Source organism: Rhinolophus ferrumequinum, assembly GCF_004115265.2.
Source record: "Rhinolophus ferrumequinum isolate MPI-CBG mRhiFer1 chromosome 5 unlocalized genomic scaffold, mRhiFer1_v1.p scaffold_110_arrow_ctg1, whole genome shotgun sequence".
NCBI lineage: Eukaryota > Metazoa > Chordata > Mammalia > Chiroptera > Rhinolophidae > Rhinolophus > Rhinolophus ferrumequinum.
In genome coordinates, this window is record NW_022680355.1 from 2,767,130 (window position 1) to 2,780,521 (window position 13,392).

The 13,392-nt window shown below is 41.4% G+C and overlaps 1 protein-coding gene across 1 annotated transcript in view; it reads right to left on the reverse strand.

The window, feature by feature from the left end:
* Positions 1-7,843: 7,843 nt before the first annotated feature.
* The window catches only part of RSU1 (Ras suppressor protein 1), a 170,971-nt gene continuing 165,422 nt past the window's right edge, over positions 7,844-13,392 (reverse strand). Inside the window, 1 exon segment of the mRNA XM_033100801.1 lies at positions 7,844-8,162. Within this exon segment, the coding sequence (XP_032956692.1) occupies positions 8,060-8,162 (103 nt within the window). The 3' untranslated portion in view covers positions 7,844-8,059.

The window sequence follows — 13,392 nt, forward strand, 5'->3', positions numbered from 1 at the left end:
TGGCAGACCACCGGGGGGGACACAAACATTCCAGGTGAGAAGCGAGGGCGGCCTGGACCAGGGAGGAAGAGGATGACAAGAAAAAGAAGTAAAGTGTCATAATTGGAAACGAAGAAGTAAAATGGTCTCTGTTTGCAGATGATATGATTTTATATATATATAAAAAAATCGTACAGACTCTACCAAAAACTGTTAGATCTAATCAATTTCAGTAAAGTTGCAGGATACAGAATTAACATGTAAAAATCAGTAGCATTTCTATACAGTTAACAATCAATTATCTGAAAAGAAGTAAAAAAAAAAATCCCATTTACAACAGCATTAAAAACAGTAAGATACTTAGGCATACATTTACCAAAACAGTGAAAGATCTCTACACTAAAACTAAAAGACATTGATTAAAGAAACTGAACTAGACACAAATAAAGGGCAAGGTATCCTGTATTCATAGATTGGAAGAATTAATATTGTTAAAATGTCCATAATACCCGAAACCACATACAGGTTTAATACAATCCATATTAGATTCCAATGGCATTTTTTTTACATAAGTAGAAAAAATAATCTTAAAATTTAATTTAACCACAGAAGACCTTAATAGCCAAAGCTATCTTGAGAAAGAAGAACAAGCAGGAAGCACTATTGTTCCTGATTCCAAGCTACATTATAAAGCTGTAGTAATCAAAACAGCATGCTGCTGGCATAAAAACGACACATAGACCAATGGAACAGTCAAGAGCTCAGAAATAAATCTTTGCATATATGGTCAACTAGTATTTGACAAGGATGCTAAGAATATGCAATGAGAAAAGACAGTCGCTTTAATTAAATGGTGCTGGGGAAGCTGGATATTCCTATGAAAGAATGAACCTACACCTCTAGCTTACACTCACAAAAATACTTTGAAATAGAGTAAGACTTCAATGTAAGACCAGAAACCATAAAACTAGAAGAAAATATAGGAAAAAAGGTCCTTGACGCGATTCTTGGCAATGATTTTTTAGACAGGACACCAAAAGCATAAGCAACAAAATAAAAAATAAACAGTGGGCCTACACCACCTAAAAAGCTTCTGCACAGCAAAAGAAACAATCAACAAAATGAAAAAAAAAAACCACACACAAAAAACCTATAGATTGGGAAAAAAATATTTTCAAACCATGTATCTGATAAAGGGTTAAAACCAAATATATAAAGAACTCATGCAAGCCATCATCAACAAAACAAATAATCCAAATAAAAAACTGGCAAAGCATCTAATGGATAATTTTCCAAAGATATATGAATGGCCAACAGATATATGAAAAAGTGCTCAACATTACTAGTCATCAGGGAAATGCAAACCAAAACCACAATGAGATATAACCTCATTCCTATTAGAATGGATATCACCATTAAGATAGAGAGATGTAAGAAATGCTGGCAAGGATGTGGAAAAAAAAAACCCTTGTGCACTGTTGGTGGGAATGTAAATAGGTGCAGCCATCATGGAAAACAGTATGGAGGTTCCTCAAAAAAATTAAAGATAGAATTAATATATGATCCAGCAATTCTACTTCTGGAAATACATCTAAAGGAAATAAAAACACTATGTCGAAGAGATATTTGCACCCCCGTGTTTACAGCAGCAGTATTTACAACAGTCAAGACATGGAAATAACCTGTATGTCCATGACGCATAAATGGTTAAAGAAGTTGTTGTACATATATATACAATGAAATATTACTCAGCCAAATAACAACAAGGAAATCTTACCATTTGTGACAACACGGATGGACCTTGAAGGCATTATGCTTAAGTTACACAAGTCATACAAAGAAAGACAAATACAATATGATCTCACTTATCTTGTGGACTCTAAAGAAAATAAATAAAACTCATAGAAAAGAGATGAGATTTGTGGTTACAGAGGCAGAGGGTGGGAGAACTGGAGAAAAGTTGTCAAAGATACAAATTTCCAGTTATAAATAAATAGTAGGGATGTAATGTACAACATGACTATACTTAACAGTGATGCAAATTAAAGTGTATTTGAAAGCTAAGAGAGTGGATCCTCAGAGTTCTCTTTACAAGGAAAAAATGTTTCTTGTTTCTTTTTTTGTGTCTATATGAGATAATGGATTTTAACTAATTGTGGTAATCGCTTTACAAGATACGAGGTCTGATAAGTTTGTGACTTGTTGCAACCATGTTGCTGACCTTTTTTTATATCAGAGGGATTATTCATTATGAATTTGTACCAACTGGACAAATAGTTGGACAAATAGCAAACTTGGTTAATTATTTGGAAGTGCTGAAAAGGCTGCATGAAAAAGCTGGATGACCTGAAAGTTTTGCCAATAATTCACAGCTCTAGCATCACGACAATGCACCAGCTCACACGGCACTGTCTGTGAGGGAGTTTTTAGCCAGTCAACAAATAACTGTATTGGAACAACCTCCCTACTCACCTGATCTGGCCCTCAATGATTTCTTTCTTTACCCAAAGATAATGAAATATTGAAAGGAAGACATTTTGATGACATTCAGGAAATCAAGCGTAATATGACGCCAGCTCTGATGGCCGTTCCAAAAAAGAGTTCCAAAATTGCTTTGAAGGGTGGGACTAGGTGCTGGCATCAGTGCATAGCTTCCCAAGGGGAGTACTTTGAAGGTGACCATAGTGATATTCAGCAATGAGGTATGGAGCACTTTTTCTAGGATGAGTTTGCGAACTTGATTGTCACACCCATATATAAGTCCAGTCATTATGATGTAACCTTAAGGTTACACAGTGTTTTGCAAATCACATCTCAATAAAACTGGGAAAAAACTACCGTTTGATTGTGGATATTTTTGTTCCAAATAGCAAGTAATCAAAAAGCGTCTAAGAAAAGATGTGAACCTACTTTAGTCACCAAAGAAAAAGAAAGCGCCCTGAGATTTTATATTATACTTTGAATTTAAATATATGATCCTATTTTCTGGATTGCACAATATACTAATTTCATTTTTTTAAATATGCATTTAATATTTTCTTATTACAAAAATATATGTATGCTTATTATAGGAGATCTAAGAACAGAATAAGTATAAAAAAGAAAAGTATAAAAATCTTAATGTACCATACAGAGATAATTTATCAGCCGTAAATCCCAGTCCATTTCCATTTAATTTTTCTGTACATACATATTACAAACACAATTTCTTTTTCACACAACTGGGACCATTGCTGTATAGTGTTTAAAATTCTGTTTTACTTAACTGGATGATATAATTATTTCCCTTTGCCCTGAGATATTGTTTTAACAATTTTAACATCTTCATAAAAGTATGTCATGTGGATACATCACAATTAACCCTTCTTCCATTGTTGCGCATTTGGTTTTTCTCCATGTTTCCATTTGCATATTCACTGCTATAAGGGCAATTTTCAAATATAGTTCTGTGTGTGCATCTCTGATAATTTCCTCAGGATAAATTCCTAGAAATAAAATTCTAAATCAGACCAAACAATTTAAATTTTTGCTACTTATTACAAGGCAATGATGTCCACTTTTACCACTTCTATTCAACACAGTATTACAAGTCCTAGCCATAGCGACCATATAAGACAAAGAAACGAAAGGCATTCAAATTGGAAATGAAGAAGTAAAACTTTTATTATTGGCAGATGACATGATACTACATGTGGAAACCCTAATGAATCCACAAAAAACAACAACAAACAAACGAACAAACTAAAAAACAACTGTTAGAATATATGACTTCAGTAAAGTTGCAGGATAGAGTCAAAATACTGAAATCTATTGTGTTTCTATACACCAATAATGAACAATCAGAAGAAATTAAGAAAAAATCCCATTTACAACTGCATCAAAAAGAATACCTAGAAATAAACGTGACCAAAAGTGATAGACCTGTACACTGAAAATTGAAGCCATTGAAGAAAGAAACTGAACAAGATACAAATAAATGAAAGGATATATCTTGCTCAGAGAATAACAGAATTAACATTGTTAAAACGTCTATGCTCAAGATAACAATGCAATCCCTATTAAAATACCAATAGCATTCTTCTCAGAATTAGAACTAATCTTAAAATGTATATGGAACCACAAAGACCTCAAATAGTCAAAGAAATCTTGAGAAAAATAACAAAGAGGGAGGTCTCACGCTCCCTGATATCAAACTATACTACAAAGCTACAATAATTAAAACAGTATGGTATTGACATAAAAACAGATATATAGATCAATGGGATAGAATACAGAGCTCAGAAATACATCCTTACTTATATGGTCAATTAATCTATGACAAAGGAGGTAAGGATATACAATGGGGTAAAGAAAGTCTCAATAAGTGGTGTTGGCAAAACGGGACAGATATGCAATAAAATGAAATTGGACCCGTTTCTTACACTATATACAAAAATAAACTCAAAATGGATTAAAGACTTGTATTTAAGACCCAAAACAATAAAAGTCGTAGAAGAAAAATAGGCAGTTAACTCTTTGACATTGCTCTTACTAATATCTTTTTTGGATGTATCTCCTCTGGCAAGAGCAACAAAAGAAAAACTAAACAATGGGACTACATCGAAATAAAAATTTTTGCACAGTGAAGTAAACCATCAACAAAACTAAAGGACAACTTACTGAATTGGAGAATATATTTGCAAATGATTTATGTGATAAGAGGTTAATACCCCAAATATGTAAGAACTTATCACCACAAAAAAAAAAAAAATCTAATTAAAAAAAGGGCAGAGGACATGAATAGGCATTTATCCCAAGAGGACATACAGATATGAAAAAATGTTCAACGTCACTAATCATCAGGGAAATGCATATTAAAACCACAATGAAGTATCACTTCACACCTGTCAGAATGGTTATCCTCAATAAATCAACAAACAAAGGGAACCCTCATACATTATAGGGAATGTAAGTTGGTGCAAGCCACTGTGGAAAACAGTATGGAAGTTCCTCAAAAAATTAAAAATGCAGCTGCTATCTGATCCAGCAATTCCACTTCTGGGCATTTATTCGAAGGACACAAAAATACCATTTCAAAAAAGACATATGCACCCCTATGTTCATTGCAGCCTTATTTATAATAACCAAGAGATGGAAGCAACCTAGATATCCATCAACAGATGAATGGATAAAGATATGGGGTGTGTATGTCTGTGTGTGTATATATGCAGAGGATGCTAAAAAAAAAATGTATACACATCTTAAGAAAGGAAAAAACTGTATTGAAATTGTAATACTCAATATATACCGATAACAAAAGATGAATACAAGTCAAGTGTATACATTTTTTGGCACCCCTGATGTGTGTGTGTGTATTTATTTACACAGAATGGAGTATTATTCAGCAATAAAAAAGAATAACATCTTGCCATTTGCAACAACACGGATGGACCGAAAGGATATTATGCTAAGTGAAAAAAATCAGACAGAAAAAGAGAAATACTGTATGATCTCATTTGTATGTAGAATTTAAAACAAAAACAAATGAATAAACAAAACTAAACAGACCCATAGATACAGAGAACAAGCTGATAGTTGTCAAAGGGGAGGGCATGGGCATGGGAATAAAAAAAAAATTACACTGTAGAAAAGTGAGTCAAAGACAGAAAAATGTAGGAAACTTTTTTTTTGAAGAAATATTCACACCCTTTCATTTCCATTCTTTTAAATTACTCTTTGCAGTTACCAAAACTAGTATCTTCAAATAGAAATGTCTCATCTTTTTGCAGAAAAAATGTTTTGCTACTTATTGTCAAATTGCTACCACTTACTTGGAGAGAAATTTATATCCCCAATAGAAATGTATAAGAATGGTTATCTCATGTTACTCCACTAGCACTTAATACTATCTTAAAAATATTCACACATTTTTCATTGTTATACATTCTTATTTTGCTTTGATTTGTATTTTTTTTATTACCAAAAAAACCTGGTGTTCCACATTTTTTTGGAGATATTTCCTCCCTGTATATTTATGTGTATTATCCATATTTCTATCTGGAGTGTTCAACTTTTCAAAAATTGTTCATAAGAGTATACTGTGATATTTTAACTAAATATCACATATATTTTATTTCGCTTTGTTCCTAGTTTTAATTTTAGATAACATCTTTCCAATCAACAGGAAAAGGGACTGTTCTTTTTCATGAGTTAAAAAAAATCAATTAAAAAAATTTAGGCTGAGGCAAAGACTGCACCTAGAAAAATTATATCAACCCTCCCCCAAGCAGGTGATGGCACCTGGGATTCCTCTTCCCACAACAAACGTTCTACCAGGAAGTGATCAGAAACAGAGTGCAGATTCCTGATGGGTAGCCTGGAAGTCAAACATTGCCTAAGTCACTAGGATTTTTTCTTGTGTTTTGATTCTAGCTTTTTACACGTTCCTTTGGTCCTGGTCTTGGGGTAACAAATATGAAACTGAAAGATGACGATGCAGGTATACATGCACCCCCATCTGTCCGAGAGCATGTGGCATCTTCACACACCTTCGTTGCAGGCTTTCCAGTGTTGGCAGCCCTCTTTGTTAGCACAACAATTCTGCTTGGACGTAGTTTCACTTGCATACATGTTACTGTTGATGAGAACAAAGCTGCCTATCCCTGATGTTGAGCAATCGGTTGTTGAATGATGGCAGATGTCATTTCCACACGGGGTGCGGTGTAGCGTGTGCACATTTACACACTTCTCTGGCGTCACTAAAATCCCTTAGAAGAATGATGTGATAGGAGCTGATTTTCTGCAGTGACAAGAAACATACTTGAATTTTTTCTCTCTCTCCGTTTCACAGCTCTTGACGACCAGCCACGGGCAGAAGTCACCACTGCTTCAGCTGAGAAACGCTGCTTTCCAAATCCTTTGGCAGAATCTCCCTGAGATTTGTTTTTCTACTCCTTCCTAATTTAGCAACAGTCTTCAAAAGGAAAAAGAAGAAAAAAAAAAAAACCTGACAAATCGATGTGAGAAGAAACTAACTCTAACTTTACTTTTTTTTTCTTTTCATGAAAGTTTCAGGGTTTACCATCTACAACCAATAAAAGTGGACGAGATAATTTGGGAAAAAAGTAAACAAAAATCTGTATATAGGAGTATCCCCAAGATCAGATTGTTCTTTATTAAGAAGCAACATGTAATACAAATTCAAGATTTTATTAAAATCATTTATAAGTAAGGTTAACATAATATCTTGGTGGTGAAGGAAAATTTTTAATAAAGCAAAAGAATGAGTTATGTGAAGAAACAGAAGAGTGAACAGTGTTAACTGTGACATTTAAATGGTTACATGACTTCAATTCTTCTTTTGATAAAAAGCAGCCCTGTAAGCATCTATTCAAGGAACTGAAAACTGGGCCTACTGTGGAATTTGCAGTTGAATTAGAGCTGTTTCCTGCCTTTGGTAATTTTTAAGGAAACAAATGGAAATGGTTTTAAGAACTTACAAAAATATACTACCTGCCAAAAGAAATAAAAAAGGTAAGGTAGTAAGCACTAGGGAAAAAAGTGAAAAGAACACACACACACACACACACACACACACTCACACACACTCACACACACTCACACACTCACACACACACACACTCACACACTCACACACACACACTCACACACACACACACACACTCACACACACTCACACGCACAACTGACCCATGAACAATGAGTGCTAGGTGTGCCAACTTTCCCCCTCAGCTGCAAATCCACATATAACTTCTGACTCCCCAAAAACTTAACTACTAACAGCCTACTGTTGACCAGAAGCCTTACCGATAACATAGTCTCTTAACACATATTTTGTATGTTATATGTATTATATTGTGTATTCTTATAATAAAGTTAGAGCAAAGAAAATCTTAAGAAAATCCTAAGGAAGAGAAAAATGCATTTACAGTATTTATTGAAAAAAATCCACGTATAAATGAACTCGCTTAGCTCAAACCCATGTTGTTCAGGGTAAACTGTAATTGTCTGTGGGACAGAGCAAGAGAGAACAGAAGTAATAATGAGAGAAGCGACCAGAAGTCCAGCCCACGCCAATCCCTTATTTGTTCTTGGCTGCCAGGGGTTTCCGGCTGATCTTTTTCGATTTGTCATTATTTTTCTTCGGCGGTTCTGGGTTTGCCTGCATGTGTCTGCCGTAGAGACTGAAACGAGAGAGGGAGAAAGTGTGAGATCTACCTTACCAACATACAACCAGTTTCTATTGGTACAGCTTTAAATAACAAGTTCATCTCCAGGGATATTCAGTAAGCCAAAGGAAATCAAAAGATAACTTCTGCTTTCTCTGGGTCATAAACTATATTTAAGAATTAAAAATTCACACACACACACACACACACACACACACCTCACTCCAGTGAGGGCCAATTCTGACAAGTCTCTTGGAATTTCACACTCACTGGGCCAGGTGTAAAAACAGCAAAGGAAGACAGATACAGGGCTGTGAGAGCTGACAATGCCCAGCCCAGCCATTCCAGACTGAAGCTCCAAAGGCTGTGAGTGTTTATGTCGACAATGACAGAAATTGGGTTGAACTGAAGAGATAGAGTGTCCATTTAGTGAAAAGTGAGCTTCACGCCTGGCCCGAAAACCCAGGGGTTGGATAATGTGACAGAGAGCGATGGTGTCGGAGCCCTCGCGAGCTGCTGACGCATGATGGATAGCACCGGGGTGGCGACCACTCATCAATGCCATGTGAGTAAGTACCACTGATTAAATGTTGACAAAGTATCCTACAATTACGGCCCGTGGCATTCATCGTAGGGCCAACTAGCTCTGCGCTGAGAGGATTGAACTCAACAGCGACTGTAGTTAATCGATAATTTATGAGTAATTCTGATTAAACGAATTAAAAGCCACCCTAAAATAATATGGCACAAGCTCACCTCCCCTTACTGACATAATTGCGTCCCCGAGAGAGCCTGGTGGGTGTGTCGGTTTCCTCAGGAGAAACCTCTGCCTGTTGCAATCACCGAAGGAGCGAGGGCTGACACAAAGACTGCCGGCGGCCTGTGTGAGGTGTCCCTTCTCCTAAGGTCCACTTGGGGAACCGACGCCCTCTCCTGATGCTCGCATTTTGCCAGGCGCACAGGGCAGTGTTACTGGGCATATACCAACGCTCCGATGACACTTGTGCTCGCTGGGCTAAGGGACGGAACACAGCTGGCCAATGGATGGAGTGTTTAGCAGAAGTTGGACTCTGGAGTTTTGATAAGGTCATCCGGTATCCGATCTTCTCCAGAGGCCTCCACACGTTTCCTTACAAGCGGTTTGAATAGGTCCCATCAGCAGTGATCGGGAGGACAGAGCTCTGCCCCTAAGGAGTTCAGAACGCAGTCTGGAGCTGGCAGCAGACGCACCTACAAGCTGGAGAACGCATGTCCAGCCAGGTGCTGGGATTGTTCCCCGGGTAAAGGGAAGGGCCATCTCTTGGGTCAGGAGGTACCCCATGTACTAGGCAGGTAACATGAGCACCTGCAAGTTAGTTTTCAACTTCTGTAAGTTAGCTTAGACTTTTGGCTAATCCGCCCCAGCCTAATGGGGGGCCACCCTGTGCCCCCACAGGAAAACATCTCCAAAAGAACCTGCTACCAGGAGAACGGATCTTTAAGCCACGTAGGCCCCTCTTCCCTACACTTTGAAAAGAACCACTGATTTCCCTGATGTCTACGTCATGCACACCTGGGGACCCTGGGTCCCAGATACAGCAGCAACTGGTTCAGGCAAAGAGGAACGTCCAGCCAGCCCAGCTGTACTGCTGTGGCTCCCTCAGCCCAGGTGATGTCCCCTGCCCCAATCCCCAACACCTGTGATTGTCACCTTACATGGCCAAGAGAGTCTGCAGAGGTGATTAAGTCGAGCATCTTGAGATGAGGAGATTAGCGTACATCAGCTGGGGGAGGGGTCGTCCAGCCGGTTGCACCCCCTTTCGTCACCCCTCCAGCATCTCTCCCAGATGCATCAGACAGACAGGCAGAACCCCGAGCCAAGGAGACCCGTCTGTTTATACTCCTCACCTTGATCACGCCCTCTCTGAAACATACTGAGCCTCTACCGGCCCTGCCTGTCTCCTCTTCCTAGGATGCGCCTTCCTGGAGCTCAGAGGCTGCGGTGTGATAGGCCCCAGGAGCGCCTCTGCTCTCCGGCTCCTGTCACCTGGCACAAAGCAAAGGTCTGACTGTTCTGTGCATTCACAGGGTCCCCAGGATCTTCAGTTATACAGCTTTCTTACAGCTTCACATCTCTCTCCTCTATCTTCCAAGCCTCTATCCCCACATGGGAAAAAACATACACGTTCTCACTCATACACAACATCAAACTCTAAGGGTCACAATAATCTGCAGAAACACAAGTCCGTGGTTCATGCACTTAGAAACCTGGCAGTACACACAGGTGCTAGGAAAGTGGTATCGGCAAAAAGGAGGTCAGAGGATGAAGAAGAGAAAAGCGAGATTTGATACAGGCTTGCTGAGTACCATGTCTGAATGAGGAGGCATGGAAAGCTTCCCAGGAGGGGTCAGGGCGGGAGGTGACCCGAGGGCGGGAGGTTGGTCATCTAGCAAAGTCATTTCAGGAGCGGGTGCAGAAGCTGTTTGGGACTCCAGCAAACGTCCTCTTTTGAGGAAGGAAATGGAATTTTCCAGTGCATCTGTTCCTGCCTCTTCATTGCAGAACCCACTGGGCCTGCATTTCCTGGGGCTCCACACAGGTCACAACAAAGAGCCAGAAGGACAGCAGTCCTGTGTGTGCTGCTTAAATCCTAGTTTTGCCACTTACTAGTTGTGGACTCTGGGCAACTGATTTGCGACTCTCACTGCACCAGGCCTCAGTTTCTCCATCTGCAAGAAACAGTGTAGGTTTCCTCGTGGGGTGGCAGTGGTGGTTAAATAACCCAGCGCCGTGTAAACATACTGCCAGTGGCCAGCAAACGCCTGCTGAAAAAGAGGACTGACGTGGGATTACAGTCCGAGTGATTAAATATAGATAATTATGTGATTACTTCACTTCTTTAGGGCTTTCTCCTTGGAGAAAAAAGACATGGCATTTTTTATCGATGCCAAATGCCCCAGCATCTCTGGAAGAAAGGTTTTAATTCTCTTTGAAGAAAGCAACTAAGGCAGATCTAACTGCAGGGCCCCACCTCCTGGGTGAGGCAGCCCAGAGCCGGACGGCACCGCCCTGCCTTCTCCGTGTGACCCTTCCACTCCGCCGGCTGTGTGGGCACACGCACGTCTGCACTTTACTGAGCATCCATTCCCACGTGGAGACACCGCCCCACGGTGGCAGAGCAGGACGGACAAGTGCCTTGGGGTCCAACATCTTGAGCTCCATTCCTGGCTCTACCAGCAATCAACCATGGGACCTCCACCGGGTAAGTGTGCTGGGCAGAATAATGGCCCCCCCAAATGCCTACACCCTAATCCCTGAAACCTGTGAATACGTTCTATTGTGAAAGGGATTTTGCAGAAGTCAAGACGTTAAGGATTTTGAGCTGGAAAGGTTAACCTGGGTTATCCGGGAGGGCCCAAAGGGCCCTTATCAGAGGGAGGCAGGAGGGGGCGTCCGACGTATGAACCTGCTACGCTGCTGGCTTTGAAGATGGAGAAGGGGGTTACCAGCCAAGGGATGCACGCAGCTTATGGAAGCTAGGAAGGCAAGGAAATGCGTTCTCTCCTAGAGCCTCCAGAGGAAGCAACCCCGTGGGCACTTTCTGACCTCGGGAACTGTAAGACAATACATTTGTTTTGTTTTCAGCCACCAAGATCATACGTAAGTTGTTACAGCAGCCACAGGGAACTCATACAGTAAGTGAAACTCTCTGGGCCATACCCAGGACAGGGCAGCCTATTAGGAAGATTCTGCTTAATTTCAACAGGACAAAGAGAGAGAGAGAGGAAGGGAGGGAGGGAGAGAGAGAGAGAAAGAAAGAACATTCTTTCTTGCGTGGCAGCTCACTGAAAAGGAGGAAAATTGAAAAGGTAAGTTTTAGAAAGGGCACAAAGTGTGCCCAAAGGAACAAAGGGTGCTGTGTCTACCAGAAGGATGGGAACAGGCAGGCAACTGTCCTGCCCACTGCAGTCTGACAGGGGTCCTGGCCCCTCTGTTCTCTGCGGCTAACACTCATGGCCCGTGTTTTGAATGTATCTGGGATTAATTTACAAAGGGTCGTGGAGAGTCACTGAGTGAGGACGATAGGAGGTCAATGCCCCTGAAAGATGTTTCATTACGTGCAGACCCTGGGAGCGGGGGTGGTGGGGGTGGGGCTGGGAGGGAGGCACAGCACGCAGGGCCACGTGGGGAAGCGCCAGGGTCAGTCAGGGGGCAGAAGGAACGAAGGACCGAGCACCGCCCAGAGCCTCCACGGTGGTTTCGTGGAAAGGAATGGGTGAGGCAGGGTAGGCAGGCTCGAGCGAGTTCAGGATGGATCATCTGAATCACTTCAGGGGACTCTGGGTGACAGGGTGGTCTTTAGTTGTCTATTACCGGGAACAGGGGAAATACCGCCTTGGTGTGTATGAATTAGCTAAAGGAGCTGGGTGAGGCTTCGGGCTTTGCACTGGGTGGTTTGTACGTGAAAGGTGTGCTTGCAGACCAGTTGTCTGCTGTCTCTAGGAGTCAGCGAGCCCAAGGAAGGGCGGTCTCTTGCCAGCCAATAAGACCCCTGTACGTTCCAGCCTCGCAAAATACAGAAAATAAAACACATGATGAATTCATACAGCCCACAGCCTTTGGAGTTCTGTCCTCCTGCCTGCCACATAACCTCCTCTCCTGACATACTTGGCCCCTTTGGGCCTTGGTGAATGCAGCTTCTCTTGCCGGATCTGTTCCTTCTGCCTCCTCCACTGGGACAATTCCAACCGTGTTTGACAGCCCAGCACAAGGCACGTCCCACACCAGCACATCCACCCCATGCTCTGTATAGGTGGCCCCTGACACACCTGGCCGTGAAGATGCTTGGAAAACAGTTCCAGGCTTCACTCACCTCAGCATCCCCACACCCCGCTCGGGTCTGAGCGACGTGTGACTTTGGGCAAGTGTCTAACTTGCTACAGTCTGAGGTCCTCATCTGCAAAATGAGGATAAAAATTTCCAGCTACCTTGCAGCGCCCAGGAGATCAAACCCGACATGGAAAAGCTCCTGTCTGCACACACATCGCAGCTGTTCCGGGACGGCCTCTCAAAAAGGTCCATGACTCGGGCTGAGCGAGCCAGTCCCTGGCGCTGCTCAGGTGCTGTCTCCACACACACAGCACAGCTGGCAATGCCACCTTGCCCTCAGAGCCCTTCTCAGGGAGGTGTCTGGCACAAAGCCACCAATGGGGTCCCGCCATCCATGGGCGCACTGCTCAACCCAGCAAACGAAGGGAACCTATG